This window comes from Anastrepha obliqua, chromosome 3, assembly GCF_027943255.1.
Source record: "Anastrepha obliqua isolate idAnaObli1 chromosome 3, idAnaObli1_1.0, whole genome shotgun sequence".
Classification (NCBI taxonomy): Eukaryota; Metazoa; Arthropoda; class Insecta; order Diptera; family Tephritidae; genus Anastrepha; species Anastrepha obliqua.
This window is the reverse complement of record NC_072894.1, coordinates 120043140-120070360: the sequence shown is the minus strand read 5'-3', so window position 1 is coordinate 120070360 and position 27221 is coordinate 120043140. Positions and strand designations below refer to the sequence as shown.

Below are 27221 nucleotides of genomic sequence, written 5' to 3'. Positions count from 1 at the left end.
TAATGACCACATGGAAATTTCCTTTTTGTTACTATTATTAAATATGCTGTTAATATTGGTAATTATCGAATTTTAATCAATAACCACTGTGTCCACCTTAATTGCCAATGACTTTTTGTGTTCAATTTCGCATAGAATTGATAATCCTACGGCAGGTGTCTGCGGGAGTCGAGTACCATATTTCTTTGATTTTTCGCAATAAATCCTTCAATTTTTTTAATTTCTATTTTCAATTTACTTATAATTTCATTTGTTTATTATGCAATAAATGTATAAAAGGGAAATTTAATTTTTCAATTCATGTTTCAAAAAATCCAGTCGAATTTATTATAGAATGCCCACTATACATTATATACAAAACTTAAATACTTTTCCATCATTATAAATTACGGGATACATACATATATACATTAAATAACACATCAGTAACAACACGTAAAACTACAACATTCTAAATGTATATCAACTAACAGGGTTAAACCGCAGTTATTCGTTTGTCACAGACTGTTCGCGCTCATCAAACACACTTTTAGCATAGTTGATCTGTAAAAAATTGAAAAATATTAATTTCGCATAACATGATAACATTTCGTAACATTACAAAAAGATATAGGGTGGCATCTCTCATAAGTAAGGGAGACGCATTGTTATTATTATTAAATTTATACTTTACAAATTAATTTATCTACACTAATATTATAAAGAGGAAAACTTTGTTTGTTTGGTTGTAATGAATAGGCTCAAAAACTACTGGACCGATTTTAAAAATTCTTTCACCATTCGAAAGCTACATCATCCACGAGTAACATGGATTATATTTTATTTTGGAAATAGGGCTCGAGATATAGGTCAAAACGTGGACCCGGGTAACCTTCGGATGTGTATGTACAATATGGGTATCAAATGCAAGCTGTTGGTGAATGCTTTAGTCCAGAGTATTTTTCATGCCGCTCCGTGACTAGGGTCTCGAGATAGAGACCAAAACGTGGGCCCTAGAATGTGTTTGTACAATATGGATATCAAATTGAAGCTGTTGGTGAATGCTTTAGTACAGAGTATTTTTCATGCCGCTCCGTGACTGGGGTCTCGAGATATAGCTCAAAACGTGGACCCGGGTAACCTGTGGCTGTGTATGTACAATATGGGTATCAAATGAAAGCTGTTGATAAGTGCTTTAATACGGGGTAATTTTCATACCTATTGATGACTAGGGTCTGGAAATATATGCCAAAACGTGGACCCGCCGTGTCTTTGAACCGAATTAAACCAAACTTACACACATTGTTAAGGAGGTATTGAAGATGGTTTCCGTATAGTTTGGATACCTATTGGTAGATAGGGTCTCGAGATATAGGCCAAAACGTGGACCCGGGTAACCTTCGGATGTGTATGTACAATATGGGTATCAAATGGAAGCTGTTGGTGAATGCTTTAGTCCAGAGTATTTTTCATGCCGCTCCGTGACTAGGGTCTCGAGATAGAGACCAAAACGTGGACCCTAGAATGTGTTTGTACAATATGGATATCAAATGGAAGCTGTTGGTGAATGCTTTAGTTCAGAGTATTTCCATCCGCTCCGTGACTAGGGTCTCGAGATAGAGACCAAAACGTGGACCCTAGAGCTGTTGATAAGTGCTTTAATACGGGGTAATTTTCATACCTATTGATGACTAGGGTCTCGAAATATATGCCAAAACGTGGACCCGCCGTGTCTTTGCACCGAATTAAACCAAACTTACGCACATTGTTAAGTAAGTATTGAAAATGGGTTTCGTAAAGTTTGGTTGTAATTCGGAGCAGTGGCAACGGGTACAGCGTTCTTTTGAACCAGCCATAATGTCGCTTACTTTTTTAACTCTTGGGGCGGAACTGAACTGTCAAATTGACAGTGTGAGTTACAATGTGTCAATATTTCTTTCTGATTTGGATGCCATAAGGAAAAAACGTAAGTGCAACATGTAAAAATTGTTTGTGAATTTTTTTGGAGTGGATTTTGGAACAGTGAATAATTTCTTACGAAATTTGAGAATTTAATGTGAAATCCGAATGAAATTATGTGTTCGTGGAAAAAAAATTTTTTTTCGTTTTTTTTGTTTTGAAAAATATAAATGGATAATGGTAGAAAAAAGCTCCAATGCTTAATAAAACATATACATTGAAACGAAAAATTCATGGATGATTAGGAAAAAAGACGATTGTTTATTCATATGCGTTGATTTGAAATTTAAAAACAATCTTCTTTTTTCCTGATTTTCAATTTATATTTTATATTTACTCAAAAACAAATAGAAAAACAAAAAATATTGTTTATGCCAAAGCGCTTGAATAAAGAAATAAATAATATGAAAGTCATATATTTTCCGTTCTAAACCATATCTGTTCTATTTTAGTGTGCCCAGCGAAGGGGGCCGGGTTTGCTAGTAAAATATATTTTGGAAGTTGCCTCGCAAGCGAGTTCATATCGTCGATGAGGAGAAGCATATTTGATTTATACTCTGCTCTACCTATACATTTATACTCTAAGATCGGAACACTTTGAGAAAACGCTAAAATCGATCGCTATCGACCTCCAGACTGACATTCACAACTAGAGCAAGGCATCTTGAAAGGCATCTCTGCTCGGTTGATTGTTGTCCTTACAAAGACTGAAATTAAGATGGGATGAAAGTGGTAAAACATTTTTGTCGGCAAATACGTAAATAGATCCAACTGTCAAAATAAGAGCTGGGCAGATGCCTGCGATTTCGAAGTGTACTCTAGTGAGCTCCGGGGAACGTGGTGGTCCCATTTTCGGTACTTTGAAACTTAGGAGACAGGAGACAAGGGTACTAACAGGGCATTGTCTAATTGAAAGGCATGCAAACAGACTGGAGCTACCACATAATAACTTTTGTCCAACCTGTCAAGATATTGTAGAAGAGGAAACTGTGGGAGACCTCCTGTGTAAATGTATTACTCTATACAGAAAAAGGCTTTCCACGCTCGGATTCGCCTTTCTTGACAGCATTGAAGAGGTATCTCAAATACGGTTGCCGAAATTTACAAAATTTATCAAATCCACATGTTGGTTCAGAGAAGGTTCAGGAGTGTAAGGGCGAGCTGCAGTGGTATCGCAATGATACTACTGAGGCCTAAGTGTGTCGGATGACGGCCACTTAACCTAACCTAAACTAGCAGCCAATTTACGCTGTAACGAAACGACATTCACCGAAAGTTCCTTACAGCCTTTATGAACTCTAACCTCATTTTTTTTTTTTTTTTTTTTTTTTTTATATCTCCCTTTATTTATTACAGTCTGTTATATATTAACAATATGTAATTTTTGTACAATTAGGGTCTATTAAGTTCTTTTACCAATGTAAGAAGAATCTGTTATTATTATTATTGTTTTTTGTGATTACACTGTAAATCTTATAGTTAGATCAGTCGGTGTGAGTCGCTTTAATCTTCGTTTGGTATTTTCTGCCGGTGCTATTTTACGCATTTCTTCGTTTTGGTGGACTGACAGTCGCTGTATATGCTTAGTGCTATATTTTGTGATTGTTTCTTGGATAGTATCTACATTTAATTCACGATGTATGGCTTCATTGGGAATAAACCAACCAGCATTTGTTATATTTCGTAATATTTTGGATTGTGTTCGCTGTATGAGCTGAATATTTGTGTTTTTAGCCGTTCCCCATATTTCTATTCCGTATTTCCAGATAGGAGTAATAATTGTTTTGTATATAGTCACCTTATTATACAGTGATAGTTTTGATGCTCGTCCTATTAGCCAACTTAATTGCCGGTACTTATTCTTGATTTGATTTCTTTTGTTAATGATATGCTGCTTCCATGTTAGTTTTTCGTCAATAGTTATTCCAAGATATTTTGCTGCTGGGCAGATTTTTATTTTGTTGTTTTTTAGGGTTAGATTATATTTTGATGTCTTTTTGTTTGTATATATAACTTGGATAGTTTTGTCTTTATTAACTTCTATACCCCATTCGTCAAACCAATTTACTGTATTGTTTATTAATTTTTGAAGTGTAAAGGTCGCCAGTTTTTCGTCATTGTTTGATGCCATTAATACAGTATCATCCGCGAACGTTGCTATCATTGTATTATCTGTTGTCGGAGTTGGCACATCTGCGGTGTATATTAGATATAAGAGAGGACCTAATACACTGCCTTGCGGTACTCCAGCTGTCATTGGTAGAATATCGGAATATTCGTCTTCATATCTTATATAAAATTTTCGATCAGTTATGTAGCTCTTCAAAAGTTCAAAGTAGTTTTGTGGAAAGATTCGTTTGAGCTTATGCAAAAGTCCTTTATGCCAAACTTTATCAAAGGCTTTTGCAATGTCTAGGTATACAGCTACACAATATTTTTTGTCATTCATATCGTTAAGTATTTTGTTAGTAACCCTGTGGATTTGTTGGACTGTTGAGTGTTGCCGTCTAAATCCGAATTGATGGCTTGGTATCACTTTTTTTGCTGTCAAAATTGGTTCTAGTCGGTCGAACAATATTTTTTCAAACACTTTTGAAAGGATTGGCAATAGGCTGATGGGTCGATATGAGGCAGTTTTGGTGGCATCTTTTCCTGGTTTGGGTATGGCGGTAATTTGAGCAATTTTCCATAGTCGTGAGAAGTATTTAGTCTCTAACATGCAATTGAATATATTTCTTATGAATTGCAATGCTGTTTCAGGTAACTTTTTTAAAATTTTTCCATTTATTAAATCATATCCTGGAGCTTTTTTATCGCTTAGCTGTTTTATTTGATTTTTAATTTCGCTTATGGTGGTCTTTTTTGTTTTGATTTGCGGAACGTTTGTTATGTTGTCAGATTTAATGTTTATGTTTTGATTATCCATTTCGCTTGTAAATGTGTCTAAGAAGTGTCTGGCTAAGGTGTCGGCTTTTTCTTTGCTTGTTTTTGCCCATGTGCCGGCTTCTGTTTTGATGGGAGGTTTATGTATTATAGCGCCATTAATGTGTTTTGTTGCTTTCCATAAGGAGTAATTTGTAGATGCTGCTGTTCCCAGGTTTGCCATATAATTTCGAAGTTTACTCTCCTTGTGTTTTGTAAGTAATGTTTTTAGCTCATTTGTCGCTTTATTAAGTTTGGTCTTATCTGCTGGATGTCTGGTCGTTTGCCATGTTTTGCGGAGTTTTCTTTTTTCACCGATTTTCTCTTTAATGTAAGTTGGGATATTTTCTTTGTTTGTCATTTTCGGTGTGGGTGTAGAGGAAGCAACTGCTTGTATTACGCTATCATTGAAATATACAATAGCGGCGTCAATTTCATCTTGAGTTTTCAGTGATATATTTATTTTGAGTTTTTGCTCTAATATTTGGCAAGCATTAGTCCAATTCGTGCTAGAATTATATAGGCCCAGAGATTGTTTTATTTCAATAGGTCCAAGTAAGGTCATAATTAATGGTGAATGGTCTGAAGATAGCTCTAAACATGATTTTATTGTTAGATTTTCATATGGCATATTTTTAATTATGCAAAAGTCAATTAGGTCCGGTTGTTTTTTCGTATCTGTTGGCCAGTAGGTTGGCTCACCTGTGCTAATAAACCGACTATTATTTTTTCTAATGGCTTCAATTAATTGCCTCCCTTTTTTATTTGTTAACCTTGACCCCCAAAGTATGTTTTTAGCATTGTAGTCTCCTCCGGCTAAGTATCGATTCCCCAGTGATTTTAGATAATGCAGGTATTGTTCTTTTGTGTTGTTATATTTGGGGGGACAGTAGACTGCAGATATTGCTATTTGCCCTTTTGTGTCTTCTATGGCTATTGTGGTGGCTTGGATGTTTTTTTCTCTGTATACCTCCAGTTCGTTGTATTTAATACTTCTTTTGATAATAATTGCTGTCCCACCGTGCGCTTTGTTGTCGGGTTCATTTGTGTAATGTATATTATAGTTCGGTATGTTAACAAAAGTTTTGTCAGTGGCATGAGTTTCAGAGATCATCATTATATCGATTGATTTATTTATTAAGAATGCTTTAAGTTCCAGAACGTGGCGAGCAAGTCCATTCGCATTCCATATAGCTAAATTAATTTTATTCCTTTCGTTCATCGAGTTTGGTAACGAGCAGTGTTAATATGTTCATCATACTTGTCATTTGGGTTATTAATTGTCTCATCATTACTTTTAGTTCGATCATATCGTCGTTATTTTTTGGAACATGTTCGATGTTATTTTTTGTTTGATTCTGTTCTTTTGGTATTGTGTTGATTGTTGTTGCCTGGGCGTATGTTATGCCTGGCACCACTCGTGTTGTATTTGCGTTTGTTTCGATTGTCTCATTATTCGTTTGTTCTTTTTCATTTTGAATACTTTTTTTGCGTAGTGCCGGATATCTCTGGACTTGTACTGCTTTATATATCGCACATCCGCGGTAGTTTGCTGTGTGATTTTCGCCACAATGTATGCATTTTATGCTATTTTTATTATTGCCTTTAATTGGACACATAATTGTTTTGTGTTTGCCTGCACATTTTACGCACGCTGGGTCTACTTGACAATAATTTTTCGTATGGCCGTATCTTTGGCAGTTTGTACACTGTGGTACTATTCTTTTTTGGCGGGGTGGTTCAAAACTAATTTTGCAATGTAGAAGATTAGTTATATTATATATTTCTTTGTTATTATCCTTTGTTTTTAATTCAAGTGAAAATAGTGAAAGTGGTTGTTTTTTGCGTTCTGAGTTGGTTATTTGTATGTTATGAATGTTTGTTATTTCGTGACCTAATTCAGCTAGCTCTTGTTTAATTTCTTCGGTGTCAGTTGAATAGTGCATATTACGTAGTATTACTTTAAATCCTCGTTCATCTTTTGGTCTAAACGTGTAGTATTTTGTTTGTTTTTGCTTAAGTAGTTCTATCATTTTTTTATAGTGTAAAGGCTCTTTTGCTTGTAATTTTATTTCGTTTTTGCTAAGTACTTTTATTTCGTAAAATATATTTGGGATCGTATTCAACGCGTCAGCTAGAGCTTTTATATTTTCGACATTCTGGACGTATATAGGTGGAGGTTTTTGCATGCGTGGAGTTTGTTGGCTGATATTCGGAACTGTCCCACTGTCGCTTTGCTCTTCTAATATATCGTCGTCCGCTAGGAGAGCAAACTTGTTTGAAGAGGCTGGATTGCCCAGCCAGTACTCTTTTAGTGTTGTCTGTGTTGTATTTTGTGCTTTGGGTTTATGTTTTTTGCTGCTCTTAAGCTCTTCTGTTTGTTTGCTTGGAGATTGAGTTTCGCGATTTCTTTTTTGACTAAGCTGATCTTTACAGTTGGTATGATTTAAATTTAAATTATTTGCATATAGTACTTGCGTGTTTGTTGTTAGTGATGCAATTGTGGAGGCGATCGCTGTTGTGGTAGTATACACGGTTGTTGTTGTGGCTGTTGATACTGCGGTAGTTATGTACTGTCTTTGTGTTGTTATTGTTGTTGTAGACTTTTTAGTGGATGTCTCATCAGAGTGTGAAGTTGGAATAGTATAAGTATACTTATTGTTGTTGGAAAGAGAAGCAGATGGTGGTAGTGGAGTGATTGGGGTAGTGCATTGAGCAGTCCAAGGGAGCGCGTCTGCCGGATTCACAGGTGATGCGGCGTTTTTCGATTGTTTACTGCCTATTAAGGCGGTAAGAGAGGAGTCATTTTTCCTCTCATTTGATATTTTTTCACTGCGCGCACTGAGTAAACACGTTTGAGAGAGCGCACTGAGGTTATTTTTATCCGGTGGGAGTTTGTTGTCACCACGAGCATAACTCGGTGTAGGTGGTGTTCGCTCTACTGGCATAACAGGATACTTTACTTATTTGTTTACTTACTTTGTTTTTATTATTATTTGTTTTTTGTTTTACTTATTCTTTTAGTTTGATTGTTTTTATTGATACAAACTGTATTGCGATCTGCAATATTTTGGTTAAAGCGTCTATTTCGCTGGTTTTGGTATTTTGATTATTTCTTTAAACACAGATATTTCGTAGATATTGGAGCGTAAGAAAAAACACGTCCGCACGTCCACACGATAAATGATGTTATTATCGGAGTCCAACCACCGCCTATAGCAGACGAAGAACTTCAATTATATCGTAAGACTCGCGTCAGCCTGGCACAAGTACGTTCTGGAATTCATTCAGTCATACTCAATTTACGTACGGCATGTGAAGGTATCCCGCACGACACTGACCAACAATTCACGTGCCCCCGCAAACCCACAAATCGAAAAACACTTTCCCTATGGTTCCACCCTGTCGAAACAGCCTGTTTCGTGGTCCTAATTGTAATTACATTTTCGGATTTGGTTGAAAGTCAGAGCCCGGCGCTGAAATTGCTTGAAGGCAGAATTCTGTATTGCGTTATCTACCCAGAGTCACCTGCCTATCTACCTATAGAACCTAGATCTGGTGGCAGAAATCTTAAGCTTCACCATTTTGTGAAATTATCCGGTAGCTAGGAAAAAGCTCTTCGAAAGATTTAGGGTACATACAGCACATGGCACAATAAGCTTTATAAAGATATTGACATTTTTCAATGAATAAAGATCATTATTAGTCTTATACTTACACAACGTGCTGCACGTTCCGCCACCTCCTCAGTTTGACATTTGACCCGCGGTCGTGTAATCTTTGGCAGATTTGTTGAAATCTCGATATAAAAACTAGGAGTATTTTTGCTACCTCCCGGCGCCGCAGAGTTTGTAACATTTGTCGTCAATGGATGGCAGGAGAGCACCTCACTTAAATGACACTCAAACATAATAGCAGGATCATCTTCGCAACGTGAAAATATGCGTATAAATTCGGTGGTGATTAGCAATCGCAATTTCGCATCTTTGTCATTGCACAAGTTCGGTTCATAAGACATGAGTTTCTCTGTAAAATTTCTGCGATTTATTATATACAAATATTGCTGTCCTTTAGCCTGCCGATATGAGTATGCCGGCAGTAGTCCACCAGGCGCACCAGTGACACAACGTGGCAAACGTTTGCGATCGGGCAACATACGACCTGAAGTTTTGCTGGTCTCACGCACTGCGCTCGCTGTTTCCGACGCCAAATCCAGTACACCGATTATGGGTTTTGTAACTGTGCCCACAAGTCCTTTACCCAGACCGCTCAACAGGCCAGGAAAACCATCGGATTGCACGCCCGTGTAGGTGTGCCGCACAATACTCGTAACGCCACCAAGTAAACCGAACCCAAAACCCTTAAGACCCGCTGCCAAGTGATTCCCTGATGTATTCGATTGAATTTCAAGCATCCGCTGCCGTGTTTCATTGTCATGCTCATCGAGCATAACACGTCCCAAACTATCCGATAAGGTCTCGGTTAGCTTTGCTGTTGAATTGGAAATGCCATGCGTGACATTTTTAACCAGACTCTTTACAGATCCCTCAAATATTAGACCAGAAACGCCCTCGGAGAGATCATTGGCAAAGCCAAGCGGATTGCCAAGGAAGTCTACACTGCCCAATATTGCAGCAGCATGCCTTTTGATTTGATTAACGTAGTGACTTTTGATTGCTTTGAGATACACCTCTAAAGGCTCAAAATGATGTTTATCGCAGAACTTATCGAATTCTATGAGTGCGTCCTCGAATTTAACCAAAGTTAAGCCAAGCGCCTTTTTCGTTTCAAATAGTTCTGGCGTTAATTTGGGCGCCGTAAAGACGGAGAGGCGAACCTGTGTTTAAATACAATTGATTGGATAAATTTTTAAATATTTAATCAGTTAAAGACGGCAGAGTGACCAGATAGTAATGATAGTTTTTGCAATTGTTATAATTTAGCAGCTGTCTAAATTAAGGTTTGACATTTCATCATGCATTACTTGACGCTGGTCGAACGTGTGGGAATTGTTAAAACATGCCTTCGAAATTCTGGTTCAGTCATAACTACACAGCAAGTATTTCGTCATCGGACGAGGTCCATTTTTGGAGTGAACACAATCCACAAGTGTTCGACCAAGCATCAGTGCATCCACAAAAATTGACTATTTGTTGCGATTTATGGCACGACAGCACCATCGAAATGAGAAAAGAGACTCCGTTGTTGTTGTTTTTGTAAACATTACCTCATAAATATACGGGGTATGCTGCTGAAGTGACAGTTCTTGGCCGGATATAAATCAGGGATTTTTTGGTTACGTAGAACCAACTGTAGTGGGAATGAAAGGAGACATCGTTACCGCCAATGCTGCTCGGTATGGACCAAGTTTTTCAAGGCCAACATTCGAGCCGGTATTGCTGGAATAACGACGTACATGTTTTATTTATTTATCCATACAAAATGGCCAATGTCGCTTCAAATAAAGCCAACATCAATTTGATATCTCACACTGTTGTTCTTTTTATTTGAATTTATATTCGTATCGTTCTTATCTGGTCGCCGTGTCTATATTCGAAACTTGAACCATCCACAACAAGCTTTAAATATTAAAAGAATTTATCTTTCTTGTAATTACCTGACTGGATCCAATGTTCAGCGATTCAAAGTAAAATCTGCGTGGATTCATTGAAAGTGATAGCTCTTCGATCTTCTGTTGCGCATGATCATATTCCCTGTTCGTTTTGTATTTATCCAATTTGCCCAGACCGAAGAAGTAGGCAGCCTTTAAGATCACACGTTCTTCCAGTAGCAGCACAAAAGGATTGATGTCGAATGTTAAATATTCAAATATGATTGCATTTTTATTGGGACTGGGCAAGAGTTTCGTTTTCAAAATTAATGCGCTACTGGGCTCATCATCGCTTGTGCGCACTGTATGCAGCAAAACTGGACAAGAAGTATCCAATAGTTGATTGTCGATTTGTAAGTCAGCCACTTTGAATTCCAGTGATTTGATAAAACGCGTTGAATGTACATCTATTATAATGGATTCTAAGGTAATGAAGGCGAGTTCTTCGCAAGGTTGCCGAGTTATAATAGAAATGCCCAAGCCCTTCGATAGATCCACTTTCAGCTAATAAAAACAGGTAGAGGAAATAAATTAAATTCAATGCAAAAGAAAACTCACGTTAACGGTATTTTAATTAGCGGTACGTATCGGCGAAAAGTGCTCACCGAAAATTCGTCGAAAATGTTGCTTTTGTGTTCATCCACAGCCATACGATTGGTGATTGACGCGTGACTCCAGTTTGGATCTGGTGTTAGCGTCACTTCTTCTGGTTTAATTTTTACATCGTGTATTTGAATCGTGCGTATAGGCCCATCCATTTTGCTTAAAACCTCCAAATGGCCAGAACCAGGACGTAATTTCTGAATTTCAATGCTTTGCTCAAACGGTACATTATCACAGCTAGCGGCACGTGAACTCGATTGTATGCGGCCAAGAACTACTTCCGAGCCAGGACGTAAACCGAACACACCGTTTCGTACCTTAAAAGGAAATATTTATTTGTTAATTATGTTAATTCACACTACATGGTGTCACATTCAGACCGGCTATTTTAATATTGAAAAAAAAAAAAAAAAAAAATGCAGTGTGTTTATGTTAAAAGTTTATATGATTTACTGATGATGATTGTTAATAACCCGGAATTCACAACTGACTGGAACAAACAAAAAACAGCAAACGTTTTTTTTACTGTGAAATGTCACCTTGACAACGAGCATAAACTTTATATTGTTTGATCGATACCTTACGAAATGTCGATCACTACAGCCATCTACTGAGAAAATAATGGATTTCTTTTTCCCCAAACTAATATATTATATTTAATAATATTTAAAAAAATGTTAGCCAATTCTAAAAAGCAGACCAATTAAAAAAAAATGCAAAACTAATTTCAGAGTTTACGGGATCAGTATCGCATTTGAATTTTAAAATAATATATTGCACTGAGCCAATTTCTAATTTACACTTAGGCCGATGACTCTTGCCGCTAGCGCCCTTTAATTGTAATATTACTACATACAATAAATAAATAAATAACTAAATTTACACTTGCCTGCACACACATATTCGTATGGCACATTAATCGTCCATTATCGAAACGCCATCTCTGTGTGGTCACACGTTGTTTATTTGGCGGCCTTATGACTAAGTTTGTATAATCATTCGGATTAAGCGCCTTTTCCACATCCAACACCATACGAAAGCTATTTGATTCCATGCTTTTACCAAATTCCGTTGGTGGCGAAGAGCCCTCGTGCTCTAACTGACCGAATGAGTTCATTAACCAGAGCTGTGAGCGATCGCCTGTGCACTTATGTGCCACAATGACTTTCTTATCGCGTACAGCCAAAACAAGTTGCTGTCCTTCAACGCCCAGCTGTGACATTTCACTTTCCGTATAGGCGAATGTCTCCTTGAAGACTATATAAATGAAATTAGCATAGGTAATACTACTGGAACTTTCCATTTTGTTAAGAGGAAACTCAATGGTATTTCCACCCGGAGCCTCAATTTGTAGCATATGTGCGCCCAGGGGGTCGTCTAAAGCGTAAGCAAGCGACGATTGTGGTCGCACTGTTGAACGCCAATGTGGCTTACAACCATACTGATAGAAATGTATCATAATTTCTGAGTAATTGTCAATACGTATAGGTGGTGGTAAAGTGTGCGCATCGCTGAACAAAAAGAAGTATGAGGCGCCCTTGGAGATCACTTCCAAACGCAAAAAGAACATTTCACCCAAATCATTGCGAACATTTATATATATGGAATGTACTTCGTTGATGGGTATGCCATGTGACCAATGACAAAAACTGACATCGCTTATGCGTACACACAGCAGTGGCTCCTGTTCGTAATTCGGCCAGTGGAAAGGGAAATTACATCCAGGCAATGCTGATATTATATGCTCAGCGTTTGTTGAATCCTAATAGGAAAATAAAACATCACTGAAAATATTGAGTGAAATTGATTGGAATATAAATTCGACATACCGGTTTTTTAATATCACACTTTTGTGAAAACTCCAACTTTCTTGTTGATTTATTGTAAAGCTGATAGCGAGGCGAGAGAATCACAAAAGTAGTCCATGAATATAAGCCGCGACCTCTACGTATATTTATGCCAATGGCATAGCAGCCCTTATACCTTTCAGCACGTAACTGTCGCTGGAAAGTCTCTTTGTGTATATTAAAGCTTTTACACCACTGCCAAAGAAAAAAATTATTAAATAAATAAATATCTATATAAATTCTTCAAATAACAAATTAAATAAAATGTAATTAAAACATTTTTCATCAAGAAATGAGAAAAATTAAAAATATTTAGTAGAATGGTATAAAGGTTAGTTTAATTTATATATACAAGGTAACACAAAATTCATCATTCATTTTTACAAAATAAAAAAAATTACTTTGGGTGACGGAAATCTTTATTTACTTGCATCTTTGTATGCTGCAGCTTTTTACTTCACAAGTGTGAAATAAGATTAACTTACGACACTATTTGTAAAAATTCTAAATCTTCAAATAGGCTGGTTAATTTTGTGCCACCCTGCATGTGCAGGTTAGGTTAGGTTAACCAGGTTGATTGCCTTAGACAAGACACTCCGCACTCGACACTCCCTCCAGTGAGACATTTTGCAAATTTCCCAGGTCTGCAAAAATGTAATCACCAAGATATTTGGCACGGCTTCTTTGCCAGAGGAGTTGAAAGGCATTCACAGAGGAGTTGTTGTACCGACTCAATTTTTTCTTCATCTCCGCAACTCCTGCAGAAGTCGTTATGACCCATTCTACTGGCTAGGCTGCCAATAGTGCAGTGGCCCGTTATAACAACTGTGAGGACGCTGGAAGTTGATCTGTCGAGTCCAAGCAGACATTTTGTCTTTTTAAGATTCAGTTTTGGTCAGAACGCTTGAGACCTGCCTGAGACTCTGCATTTAGTAGTCAGATACGACCTTCTATTGGTTCCCGCGATTACGCTCAAGTCAATCGCAGCGTACTGTTCGTTTAGAGGAATGCTTATGTTCTCTGCCACTCGCTGAAGGCCAAGCTCAGGGCCTTTCCTTGCACACTCAACTGCTCTTTAATTTCCCTCCAGAGTGACCGGCGTCCCAATAAAGTATGGTGTTGTGTTGTTGAATAAGCGAGAGTGCCCTCCTGCATTCCTTAACACATCTTGAATTGATGTGCGCTGAGAATAGTACCTTGATTGCTGCTTGACTATCAACAAAAATGGTAAGTTTTGCCGGAGGTAAGTCTATTAGTCTTATCAATTTTGCTGCTTTGTCTAAAGCGTAGATCTGAGCTTAAAAGACGCTACACCGGTCTGGGAGTCTAAAGGAGAAATTTAAGAATAATTGTTCCGACTACACTCGCGATCCAGTGCTATTATCCATCTTTGAACCGTCAGTATAAATATGGTGCCCTCTATCATCAGATATGACTCTAGTCTGCCAATCATTTCTGTCGGGTATTCTTATTTTATAGTCTTTGTTCAAACCTATCTTAGAACCAGATAGTCTGTTTTGTATGTACAAAATACCAAGGACTATCCATAAGGACTACATATATATGAATAAGGGTGTGTAAGGGCCCTACTTCAGATTTGCTATACTAACTAATTTGGCATTTAACACGTTCCCTGCCACTTAACGTTTTCGATACACGCTAAACAGAATTTGCACACCAAGCTGAATTTTTGAATTTAAAATATTGTCCAAAGTGAAATTATGGGTAAAATACACACGAGCTCAAAAGGTCAGAAAAATAGGTATTTCTAAAAAATTATTAAAGTGGTTGCGGTGTACCGGAAACGGTACACGCGGCCTAGAAATGACACCTCCTCATAAACAGCATGGCAGTGAAAGTGTTAAGTAACGCACATGCATATAAACAAGCAAAAAACCATATGTCTACAACTAAAATTAATCTTACCGGATTATTATTTCCAAAACTATTGCCCAGTCGTATCTCCAGCGACGGCGAACCTTCCTGATCGGAAAAGGAGAAAAGCAACGGTGATACAATCCGCGCCTGTTCGTGTTCATCAAATTGCCCGGAACCCAAACGATTCGTGCCCTCTTGTCTATACACCAGCGGTAGCCCAGTACGATTGATAATCCAAATTGGCGCACTTATATATATTTCCATACCTTTGCCTTGGAAGGATTGTATCGAAACGCGTAAATAAAGCTCGCGATTTAAAATGTCGATCAATTTCAATTTCGGCTCCACAATTCCGGTGTGACCTATTGGTATCTTTAGCTGACCAGATAACTTGTAGTTATCCAAAGTGATGCTTAGTATGGTGGAGTCGCAGGCATTTATGGTGTGTATATTGACAACCTCTGAGGGATTGATTCTGCCTTGTATGTGACCGGAAATTTTGAAGAGTAGATCACAAGGAAGCATATTTTTCAATTTTAAAGGTGGCAAGAGTGTAATCGTATGGCCTGGTGTGTTTACATCTCTATTCGGATACTTCACTTTACGTATTTCTACGAGTGTATAGAAGACAGCATTACTCTTGCCGTAGCATGAGAAGAGCTCATCTACTGAATCCTTTACGCAAGAGGTCCACGATATCCCGCAAGTGCTAAACTCAAGTTCATCGCTACGATTGCTACGCATAATAGAATTTTTTCTTACGAAAATGGTTTTGCCTTCGGTAGCGCTTTCAATCAGCGTATCCGGTGATTTTGTTGATGTATACGGTCTGAAATAAATTAGCGAATCTCCCAAGCGTAGCGGCACACTTAGTTGCTCTGTGGGTTCAAGTACCGATAAAGCTACGCTGTCTTCATGCTTTCCCTCCATTTTCAGCAACACTCTTTCATTTAGCCGATTAACGACCGTCAATGCTGAACGAATAGTGATGATTTTCTGCGCGGATCCGAACATTGATATGTCGAATACTATGCGTGCGCGCTTTTTATATTGCATATCCAAAGTGGAATAACGAAAAAATATACCCACTTTATCGATGGAAATGGGTCCAATCAAGGTCCAGCCTTGAATTTGCACCAGTATCTGATGTGTATTTAATTTGTGCGAGTTCATGTGTCTCAGCTTTGTTTGTGGACCAAAGTCGAATGGTAAAATTTCGTTGGGTTGCACAGACAACCAATCGCACATGATGTCTGGCGGATTAACCTCGGTGCGTGTAATACCGCCGGGCGAGGAGTAGAGCGTTTTAAAAAGCAACGGTTCGCCAGTAAGATTCTTAAGCGCGAAAGGTACAAACGGCGAGCGGCGCCGAAAGCCTGTAAGCGAGTCGGAGCTGTTACTAGCACCAGCACTATTACCTTGTCCATAATAATCTTTTATCCAATTGTTGCGCACAATGTCGCAGAGCTCTATGAGGGTCGATGTTACATTCAACTTGAGCAATTGCTTGCTACTCACTTGCATCACCAGCATTTTCGGCACCATTAAGCTACTTTTCGAGTATTGCCAATGCGCCGAACACTCCCACTGTTCGATCACCGGTTCCCAGCCACTCAACCGACGGTTATAATAGTCACTGGCAAATATCGTCTCCAGTCGCCCTTCCTGATACAGCGGTGTACTGCGACCTTCTTCGACTGGTGATGTGGCATTTCCCAGGCGCTGCGCTAAAGTCAGCTGTGATAGCGCAACCTCCAGCAGGGGCACATCCGCATCCATGCAATCATCAATGACACAAATCGATATGCAGTTAGCGCTTATGAGCAAGTCATGCACTTCCAAATATACTTTATCCGTTTTCAAATACTTTTGTTGCGACAGCCAAAGAGCGGCGTCATTTAAATTGTAGTTGCTAACTTCCATAGCTTCCCAGCAATCCTTCTGTTTGAAACCTAAAGCGATTAACGGTGCGATAACTTCAAAGTTGGCATAATTACTACGAGTCAGCTTTTGCGATGACTTCGTTTGATTGGGTATTGACTGTAGCATTTTCGAAAATAATTTTACATCGTTGTATGAGAGGCGTATGGAGAGTTGCTTGTGTATGATAATGTGGAAGCAGTTGTTTTTCAATTCTATATTCAATGAGAATGGATCAATGATGGACAGCGCGCTCTCCTCTTCGGAGCCAAGTATACAGGAGAAGACCTCCAAGTGGTTAACATCAATCGAAACTGGACAAATGTTATTATTAGGTCTGTATTGCAACACCGTGGTATTTTTCAAAATGATTGCATTCGTATCGGGTAGCTCAACATTCTCAAGGAAAATCAATTCCGAATCAGTAATATTCAAAATGATTTCAGAATCCGTTTTCAATTCAGTTTCGTGTGCGGAAGAGGTTTGCTTTCCCAATTTATTACGCCACGAAGGTGTTACTGAAGTAGATATTGTTGGTTCCTCTTCCAGAAACTTTTTAATGCTTTCCAAACAATCCAGTATGGCCATAATGCGCATATTATTCAATAATATTGTATATTTCGAAGAGTTATTGCGCTTTCGACTGTGAATTTCTGCTTGAACAACGTTTTTCGAAAAATTATCACGTTTCGGTTTCAAAATATGACGGAATACATTTTTCGATATGTGCTCAGGACGTGAGTCGAGCACTAGCACTTCGCTGGACACCAAATCAATATCTTGCGAGCCGTCACTGAATGAATCGATTTGCAGAAATGATTTGATAAAATTTACACAAGCTAACGGTTTGGTTTCATTATCGTAATTCTGTTGCTCCACCAATGATACGGAAACATTTTCCAACTGTAAATTGATTGACATTATATTCCAGGCGGGTACATCCAAAGCGTCCGTGGAATTATAAGATTCGCTAGCTGAGTTCAATTTATCAACAGATTCGTAGAAATTTTTCGAATAATTAAAATACACATCGTCAATCATTTCACCCAAATTGTAGCTAAGAAAGCCACGTAATAATTTGTATTGTTGCAAATTTACAATTCCATTCAATTTGGAAAGTACACCCTTTACCGTTATATCCGGACAATTGTGACTTACAGCAGCGTCTATATTTCGTTCCACTTGCAATTTGAGATGGCATGTTTCCTTAAAGAGATTGTTGCCCAACTTTAATATGGTGAAATTGCCAATATTCACACATTCACATGGATTATAGTTTAGCGTTTTATTTGTTTTCCAAATGCGTTCACCCGAAAATAGATTCATATTAACCAAATCGATATGCATCACATCGAGAATTTCATCCATGCCGTTTTCATCTTGCCGCTTGCTAACAACGGCTGCATCACTAGCAAAGTGGAAAGAATTTTTTAATGTAAATTCGCCGAGATCGGCAACTATGACCTGAGTACTATTGTAACTGAGTGGCAGCAGAACGATCGGCGAAGCAGCATGAATGCGAAGGCCTATCTTGGTCGGTTTGCAGTTGATATCGGCTTGACTTTCGGACATTTTTATGCGTTTAATGACGGGCTTGAAAAAGAAGAGATAACAAATACTTTTATGAAGAAGTTAAACCCTTTGGCGGATCCAACAAGGGGATCTTAATTTTAAATTTACAAAAATTTAGGAAAAATTTACGTTCAGTTTTGCTCACACTGGCAAAAGTAAATCTGGTAAAAAAAACCGAAATGTTCTGGCTAAATAACTAAATGGTTGTAAAACGAAACGAAGTAACAAAATCCGACGCAAAGGTAAACACGTAATACCGCTCGACGATGACACAATACGAATGCGGTAGTTATAGGTATTTGCGATATCGAATAAATTTTAGCCCGATATCTAAATTATTATTTTTTCTTATTACTTTTTTTCTTTTGCCACTGGCTACTGGCAAACCTCCGAGTGTATTTCTGCCGTGAAAAAGCTCCTCGTAAAAAAATAACTGGCGTTCGGAGTTGGCTTAAAACTGTAGGCCCCTCCATTTGTGGAAGAACGTCAAGACGTACGCCACAAATAGGAAGAGGAGCTCGGTCCAAAAGGGTGTAAACGTCAATTATTCTGTGCTTTACTTAAATATAAAATTTTTTTGCCTCTATTTAAAAGAAACTTCTTGAATATTTGAATACAATGTTAAAATAGTTAATATTTTAGGGCTGAAACCAGTTTTATCGGTGAAAAATTCATAGTTTGAAATCATTCTTTCATACAAGAAAATTGCAAATACTTACCGATTGTAGTTCCAACAAATCTTTTAAAAATAAATGAATTTCCATTATAAATCTCTTTGTGTGTATGTAGCGCACAGATGACATTTGTATGCGCAGTTTTGCATTCATTCCCAGTGAACCTGCATTGGATTTGGTATCAGGATTTAGTCTAAAAAAATGATAATTAAATATTAATGATTTGCTTTTCAAACACATATACATACATACATATATAATATAACAATAAAATATTTTTCATAAAGATTACCTCAAAATGACTGTAAAACAGAATAGAGTTAGATAGAAGCAGATGACTATTTATACGGATCAGATTATCACATCTCTGGTGTAAGTATGGCATTGAAGAAAATGCATTTTGTATAAATATTTACTCTGTTTTCTCCAATATAGGGAAATGATTTTAAGTGAATTTTCATAAGTACTCTTTTGAGTTTAAATAATAATATAGGGTGATCAATCATGAGGTGCTTTTTTCAATAGTTAAAAAAAAAACAAAAATGTAAATTATGTTCAAAACCTTTATTTATCATTTGAAAGGACATTCTTTGACATTTACTTTTTGAATATGACTTCATTCAAATGTTGGCCGCAACTACGCTTAAGGTGGTCCATTCTGAAGGTCCAATTTTCAATCATTCGACTGGTATGTCGTGAATAACACGCGTAATGTTGGCTTCCAGAGCTTCAATCGTAGCTGGTTTATCAGCATAGACCTTGGACTTCACGAATCCCCAAAGAAAAAAGTCCAAAGGTGTGATATCACAAGATCTTGGTGGCCAACTCACAGGTCCTAAACGTGAAATCAGCTGCTCTCAATAAAGTCATTGTTTCACGAGCTGCATGGCACAGAACGCTGATTTTCATAATACAGTTGAACAATTTGTAGACGTTGTTGCGGTGTGAGTCTTTCCATGATGAAATGCCAAACGCTGTTCAACAAATCCACGATGACAGTTTGGCACAACTCGCGTGCGATCTGTAAAAAAAACGCAAATTAAAAAAACTCCTCTTAATTGATCACCCTATATTTTGTGCCTACTGAAGTTTTAATTATTTTTGCATTTTATAATAAAACTTTTGAAGCTCAATCCTTTGAATTAAAAATAGAGATAAATATGCCATCATATACTTAAATTATTCCGACTGACAACAATCAATGTTATACATACTACTAGTTAAAAGTACCCATTTTATATATATAATTTATTTATTTATAACCTAACCTTTATTATTTAATAAAAACAATTTCTTATTAATGGCTCTTTGTTCTACTGTACCAAACCGACAGGATATATACAATATATACATATCTTTTGCAACGAGAGCATGAAATAACTTACCTTTTATATGAAAAGCTTAATGCCTCAGGTCCAGCTGTCGAAAATTTTTCACGATACAAATCGCCGAAGTGTGTTAGATCATACAACGAAATAGATTTGAGGCGTCCTTCCACCGATATAATGTCTTTATTACTCGTAATTTTGAAATGTGCATGTGATATATTAGCCTTTGAGAGCTCCACTTCATTGCGAACCAATATCAGATTCAACGAACGCACAGACACCTTCAATTCGCCCAAAGAAATTGGTTCGTCTATAAGTGGAAATAGTACGATCATATACTTGAGTATTGAATATGAATAAAGTGAATTAATTATTCGAAATTTTTTGTTGAATTGAACTTAATAATTTATTTTCAAGTGCAATAAATATAGAGATGCATTGAAAGCAATTCTATAACTGCTAATATTTCCACTCACCATCGTTATGTTCACTTTTCGTGGGCACCGTACTCTTCACTTCGTATGAGGACACCATACCAAAGAAATCGAAAATCGTAAACCATCTGCACACCGATACCGTTAAATTAAGACAATTGAAATCGATCGAGCTTTGGGTTTCCCTAACTGGTCTGCCATTCGTGTCCATTATTACTTGAGTCTGTGACTTGTAAGTTACTAACTTATCCTCGGCGGATTTCGTTGTGTTACCACAGCTTAAAGCTTTTTTCACAGGTGTCTGCGTTGTAGCCAAGACTGGTGAGAAGTTTAGTTTACACGGCATCGATCGGGATAATTCATTTTGTTGTAAACGTATGTTCGCAAGATTTGGACATGAGAAGCATTTTTCAGTCTTGTAAATGATCTCCTTTTCAGTGGACGTTGAATCAACCATATTCCGAAATCGAGAATCCATTGTACATTTGAGATCCTCCATGACAATCGAGCGTAACAACACCTCTAAATTAGTAATGTCATTTAGCTGATTGTACTGAAAATTAAATTCTCGAAATGTAACATCGATCAATGCGTTATTGAGCTTATTTTTTAAGTGTATTTGGAATATTGGTACGGAGAAAGTTAAATTTGTTTCAAAAGTTTCCTCAAAATCATAGGATTCGTTGATTTTGCCTTTCGGTGCACTGTCTGGTTGGTCGACGGATATTATAGTGTTTGAATCAGGATTACCATTGCCTTTCCACTTAGAGTAAGAGTTTAATGTGTCGAGCACTTGTTCGTATTGACCACGTGACAATGAAACTTGCAGGCACTGAGTGATGCTGCCTTCAACCTTGGAGTACATAAAAAAGAGAAATTATAGCAAAAATTTCGTGCTTTAATATTTTGTATTTATATACATTTAACTTATTTCGCAAAGTCCACTGATTTTCTTTTCTGGTTTTTGTGATGCATTTAGTTAGCTTGAATAGCATTGCAGTATCGTGCAGTATTGGTACAGCGTCTGTGTTACACGCATACAGTTCATTCACCTTCGGCAATGCCGAAAAACCCAACTCCTTGCGCTTCGATGTATTCAATGAAAACAAATTGATATTACGTATGTCAATAAAGTAGTTATCTTTGGCCCACATATTCAAGTTCTCCGTCGATTTCGAAATGGATAGCTCATTCGCCTCATGAGTATTGTAAGCGGTGATCTTGCCTAGGTTAGCAACAAGCACATCTAAGCTATCGCCAGACCGTGGCAAAACCAACACAGGCGTATTCAACACTATATCGATGCTGAAATGACAATTAATGAGATAGAAAAAAATTATAACGTAATTTTTTTATAAATAATCAACAGCAAAACTTACGATATTTGACCAGCTGTTTGCAACTCATCAGTCTCAGTTTCGCTAGTTTTCTGTATGTGATGCACAAGCCCCTTCGCCATATCGCTGGCTTTATTGCGAATGGATGTAGCGAAATTTCTAAAATATTAATAAATTCATTTTACATATTATATATGTACATCATTTATATTTTTGAAACAAGTAAATCGACTTACTTTAGATAGTGCTTAAATTGCGATATACACATATTAATCTCCTGAATAAAACGTGGACAGTGCACATACCATACGGATGCCATTCGTATTTTCAAATTCGGTGTTGAGTCTTTTTGGCAATAAATTTGAAAGGACAATGCATTTAATTGCGTATCGACACAGCTATCATTGTACAACTCATTGGTGAGCGTGTTCAGCAAGTCGTGTTTGTAGAACTCTGGCGTATCATTGGTGAGTGGATCCTTACCAACGGAGAAAATGCGTTGATGATTGATGCCTTCCGGCGTGATGTCGATGATTTGTACGCCACCCAACGAGCCCATCAGGCTAAAATCTTCACCGAAAGTGGCATGTATTTTAGCTTCGCTCATAGTTAGCGTGCCAACTTTGCGCCCAACAGAGAAGTCGCCTTTATTTATGCTACGTAATACTAAAATATTTAAACGATGAAAATCAAAACATATTTCTGTGCGTAGAATCGTTGAGGCATTGGCATGTCTTTTGTAATTGTTGTGCGCATTCGATTCTGAGGCAAGACCGTGGTTGCGGCGGAATATAACTTCGTGTGCATTGTGCAAACGCTTTGCGAAACCCAACAATTCAACAATAGTTTCTTGATTAGCTGTAAAAAAGAAGAAAATTGAGTTTTCAAATGCATATGTATATAAGTTTGTATTTATGAAAAATCTCACCAATAATATCTAAATTGTTGAAAGCAATATTCGCAATTTGTAGTGAATCACTTTGATCAGTTGAGTCAATTAAATTTAGGTCTATATTTATAAGTGCTTGTGCTTCGTCATAATCCATATCGAAATATTTTCGCCCTGGAATGCAATTAAACGAAATAGAATTTTAAAATTGTTTAGAAAATTCGATATGATTGCAAGTAATTACCACTCTCTAGTGCACTGATTGCTCGGTTTATGGTATGTGGACTGGTGCAACGTTCTGGGTCCCACGTCGGATCAGGAGAAGCTGGTGATGTGGGTGAGCATGGTTTACTTTGTTTTAAACTGCCCGAAATGCTGTCCATACTATTGAATAATGTAAACTTATTTTTTATTTTAAAAATTTAAAGCTTAAATGTGTTAGAAGACTTACCCTACATGGCGATGACTTGCCACCAGTAGCTCGAAATCGGGCCCAAAACTCTGTATAGCATCGACCAATAGCAAACCATGCACTGACATGCTAATGTGTGTATCTTCTGAACGCTTCGTAATGCCTGCACGCGCACCCACTACTTGCAGCTCAGCAATGCTCCGCTCCAATGATTGAACTTCCAATGTCATTTGCCCAATAACAAATTGTATTACCATTAGATTGGTATTTAGAAATTTATTCGGCATTTCTGAATCATGCCTGCTTTCTTCATTTCCACTTACATCCCCCACTGAGTCTATACTGGCTTTTTCGGCGTATGTGTTTCCGTTGTAATTTTTCATATTTTCACTCGCCACAAAATTGTCAGATATTATAGGATATAGAATTTTAAAGAATTCATTCAGCTTTTGCTCATTAATATGTGCTACGATCTTGGGTAGAGTGCCATATAAAGTCAGTGATGGATAATCAGGATCGATGGTATAAATTACGCGGCGCTCCAACTCCAAGCAGATGCTAAACTTCTCAAGTAAATGATAAGTTGACGAATGTTTCGAGCAGGCGTGATTCCGTTCACGATTTTTACAGACAATCACTTGCATATCTGTTAGATTTATAGAGTATTTATCGTAGATCTTCCTATGAAAGGCACTTTCTAGACCGGTATCGGTATTAACAATTGAAGCAGAGCTTTGTCGAAGTGTGGGAGATTCGATCAAACTGATTTCCGAGCCTGGCGGTGTCGAACAAGGCGTCATGAAGTCTTCATCCTCACTATCTTTTCCCAACTTTGAGATAACTTCACTTGCAGCTGCGCTTTCATGCCCAACGGTCGATTCTTTTTTACGGAATTCATTTTTGAGCATTTCAAATCGCCCAAAATCGACTAATACCACTCCAGTGTTTTTTTCCAAATGGTTATGAGCAAAAATAATACGCGGGGCAGATATGTCGATTTCTAGAGACCACGTCGTGCGGAAATCCTTAAACGAAAAAAGTAAAATGTATTAAATATAAATATAAAATGTATTCACTTCTATGAAAGCATTATTAAATTATACTCACCTCATTTCCCACTAAATACTGCTGCCAATTTTGCAGGAACTTCAGTCTAGAACGATGCCCCTTAGCCAACTTATACTTCAAATATACATCGTTCACCGGCTTCACAAAAAATGACTTCAAACAATCGAATGCGTTCTTATTGTACACGATGTCCAAACTACGCGATTTGATCACCAACCGCATGTCCGACTGTATATCTGGTGGCCCTTTTTCATAGCGCAATTGAAACCAAGGCTCTGGTGCAGAATCTACCTGTTCTTCCTTTGCAAATAATCGTTTGAAATCAACAAGTTGGTACCCCGTACTGGGTGGTGTTGGCTTAGTGGGCAGCTCATCAAATTGTGGTTTAATCAAAAACGGAAACTCTGTGTTTTTAGTCAGTTTATCTTTAAGGCAAACCGAACCCAATGATATACCCATTATGTAGGAGCTGAATTTAGGCTTCATTTCAATGAAAGATATGAGGTTTTGAAAGTCCATTTCAAAACTGACTGCTGTTTGTCCAGTAATGGGATCTTCTGTGCTAACTACTAATTGGCCATCAACCAATATAAAGCTAAAATATCCGAAAATCGCATCTCTCTTCGAGAAGGGATCATTCTCCATTGTATCTTCTAATGCGTTAAGTATGTCGTTTTCGATATTTTTATACGCTTCATCTTGCGGTGGCACAACACTGGCATCTGAATTGCCATACCAACCCCACCAATTGGGAAACCAGTGGAATAACATACCCTTACCATGATTTATCGAGTTCGCTTTTAAATTTACTTCCGTTGTAAAAACATTGGTTCGGCAAACATTACGAAGGGTATGTAATTCGTGTAGCTCTCTCGTTTTCTCCATATGCGCCTTGAAGTCTGTTTCCTCTGCAGTAATATTTTCGTTTGGATTAATTAATAGCCGTTTATAAATTCGTACATATCGTAGATTTTCCCTCAATTTCTCCCATTTACTTTCATTATTTTGATGCACAAAACCGTGACATTTGGCAGCGTATTTCCACCAGAGAGCAGCATTCTCGAAGACTGTGCAAGACGGGCGCATTAGTCTGTATGTACGAGTATGATTAATTTGACGCAACCCATAAACGCAATCCACAATTTGTTTGTATTGAAGCTGATATGTAATACTATATAAATTATAAATGATTTTAAAAGGTTATATTAATGTATACATACATCACTAACAGCCACTTTTACTTCTTCTACTTGAAATTCGCAATTCAAACGGGGCTTGGTTTTGGAGCGTATAGCTTGCTTGCAACACTCTCGCTTGAAATGTGCACGTGCACTTATCGGATGCAAAAGATAATGATGCTTACTTACATCGCACAGCTGATTCATGCGTTCCAATAAATCTTTCGATAGCAATTTTGAGCACTTATTTTCCTCCGCCATATGATCCCAATACAAGGATAGATTATTCAATTCAATCAATTTATACGAAACATTTTGATCGCTGGCAGCGCTTGAACGCGGTTGCCAGTTGGCGTCACAGCTTTGAAGTGTGAGCGAGCTGATCTTTATGCCGGCTGCAATTTGTACGCCTTTCACATTTAGCGCATCCTCATAGCGTATATGAACATCGTTTATCTTCAATTCAAGATTCTCTAAAATTTTCGTGGCCAAAGTGGTGCCATAGTTCAGCCAACTTGTATAGGAATTTGAATAATAGCTGTCAATTTGATAGCCATTCTCCACGCGCCATTTTGCTTCTTTGGCATCAAGGTCAGCAACTTTATATTCGTATTCGGACAATTTCTCCTTTTCATCGTCCCAGTCGTCGAGGTCTTTTGGACCGAACACACCATAAACGCGTTCAATAATTATACACCACGGCGCTGTCCGGAATTGACGAACGGGTATCTGCAATTTTATCTTGCCAATATTGCCTGAGTGTGCCTGCACGGGTATACCGAATGAGCGCAGTGCATCTTTTCGAATTGGAACATTTTCTAATTCGACTTCGCCTTAAAAAAATAAATTGAGAAAATAATACAAGTTAATAGAAAGAAATAATGCAATAAATTAATGAAAAGTTGTCTTGCTTCTATCTTATCAGTCAAATATCTGAAAATACTGCATGTACACATATCTAAAGTAAGATTGTGACATAAACGCAGCATATAAGGCTCACATTTGTTTTTAGAAACTTACACAATTAAAGCTCTAATTACTGCACGCATATTCGCATGCAGAGTTCAAAGGTAGCTTACACACGCTGCAATCATATCAGAAAAAGGTTTTCAATCCAAAGATATGCACTTTAAAAATATAATAGAAACTGTTTACATCCCCTCTCACAGGCAATTTGTCAGATGACTAATACAAGAGGATTTTAATAGTCACGCAAATAAGTGAATTTCATTCATTTGTATTAAATATCTCGTTATGCATTAATGCGTTTCATACATTTTCAATGCACCTTTTCTAACTCATTAGTATTAGCAGTTCAGTGACCCATAGTTAAAATATTCATAAATTTTTCGTCACAGCAATTGTTCTAGGACGCACTTACTAGTGAAACACAATTGCACCACGAAAATTTTTGTAAATTTCAGAACGCACTAGTTTTTTATGAACAAACCTGAAAGAAGCGCCACAGACAATTGCTGTGGATTGAAATTTTCCAAATATTTTCCAAGATATGTGTTCAAAACCCAGGATATCAATTCGTTCAACATAATTTGTCTTTTATGCACTCTTATTAAAAATTCTAGTGGGCAAACGTCAAACGATTTGTTTAC

The 27221-nt window shown here is 37.5% G+C and overlaps 1 protein-coding gene across 1 annotated transcript; it reads right to left on the bottom strand.

Moving 5' to 3' along the window:
- Positions 1–284: 284 nt before the first annotated feature.
- On the bottom strand, positions 285–27221 carry LOC129242789 (intermembrane lipid transfer protein Vps13D). The gene is made up of 19 exons (XM_054879636.1): positions 27062–27221; positions 25654–26444; positions 24473–25591; positions 23405–24390; positions 23198–23337; positions 22993–23127; positions 22301–22922; positions 22107–22223; positions 21648–22032; positions 20770–21580; positions 20351–20603; positions 19011–19158; positions 14848–18312; positions 12904–13116; positions 11964–12836; positions 11077–11391; positions 10478–10975; positions 8579–9697; positions 285–543 (listed from the first exon to the last, which is right to left on the bottom strand). Exons 1-19 carry the CDS (start codon positions 27156–27158, stop codon positions 487–489), a joined length of 12144 nt encoding a protein of 4047 aa, XP_054735611.1. The 5' UTR covers positions 27159–27221; the 3' UTR covers positions 285–486.

Coding starts and splice junctions, on each gene's coding strand:
- LOC129242789 (XM_054879636.1), bottom strand. CDS start 27,158: ATGTTGAACGAATTGATATCCTGGGTTTTGAACACATATCTTGGAAAA. Junction 22,033..22,106: donor CAAACAGCTGGTCAAATATC/GTAAGTTTTGCT, acceptor TTGTCATTTCAG/CATCGATATAGTGTTGAATA. Junction 21,581..21,647: donor CTTTGCGAAATAAGTTAAAT/GTATATAAATAC, acceptor ATGTACTCCAAG/GTTGAAGGCAGCATCACTCA.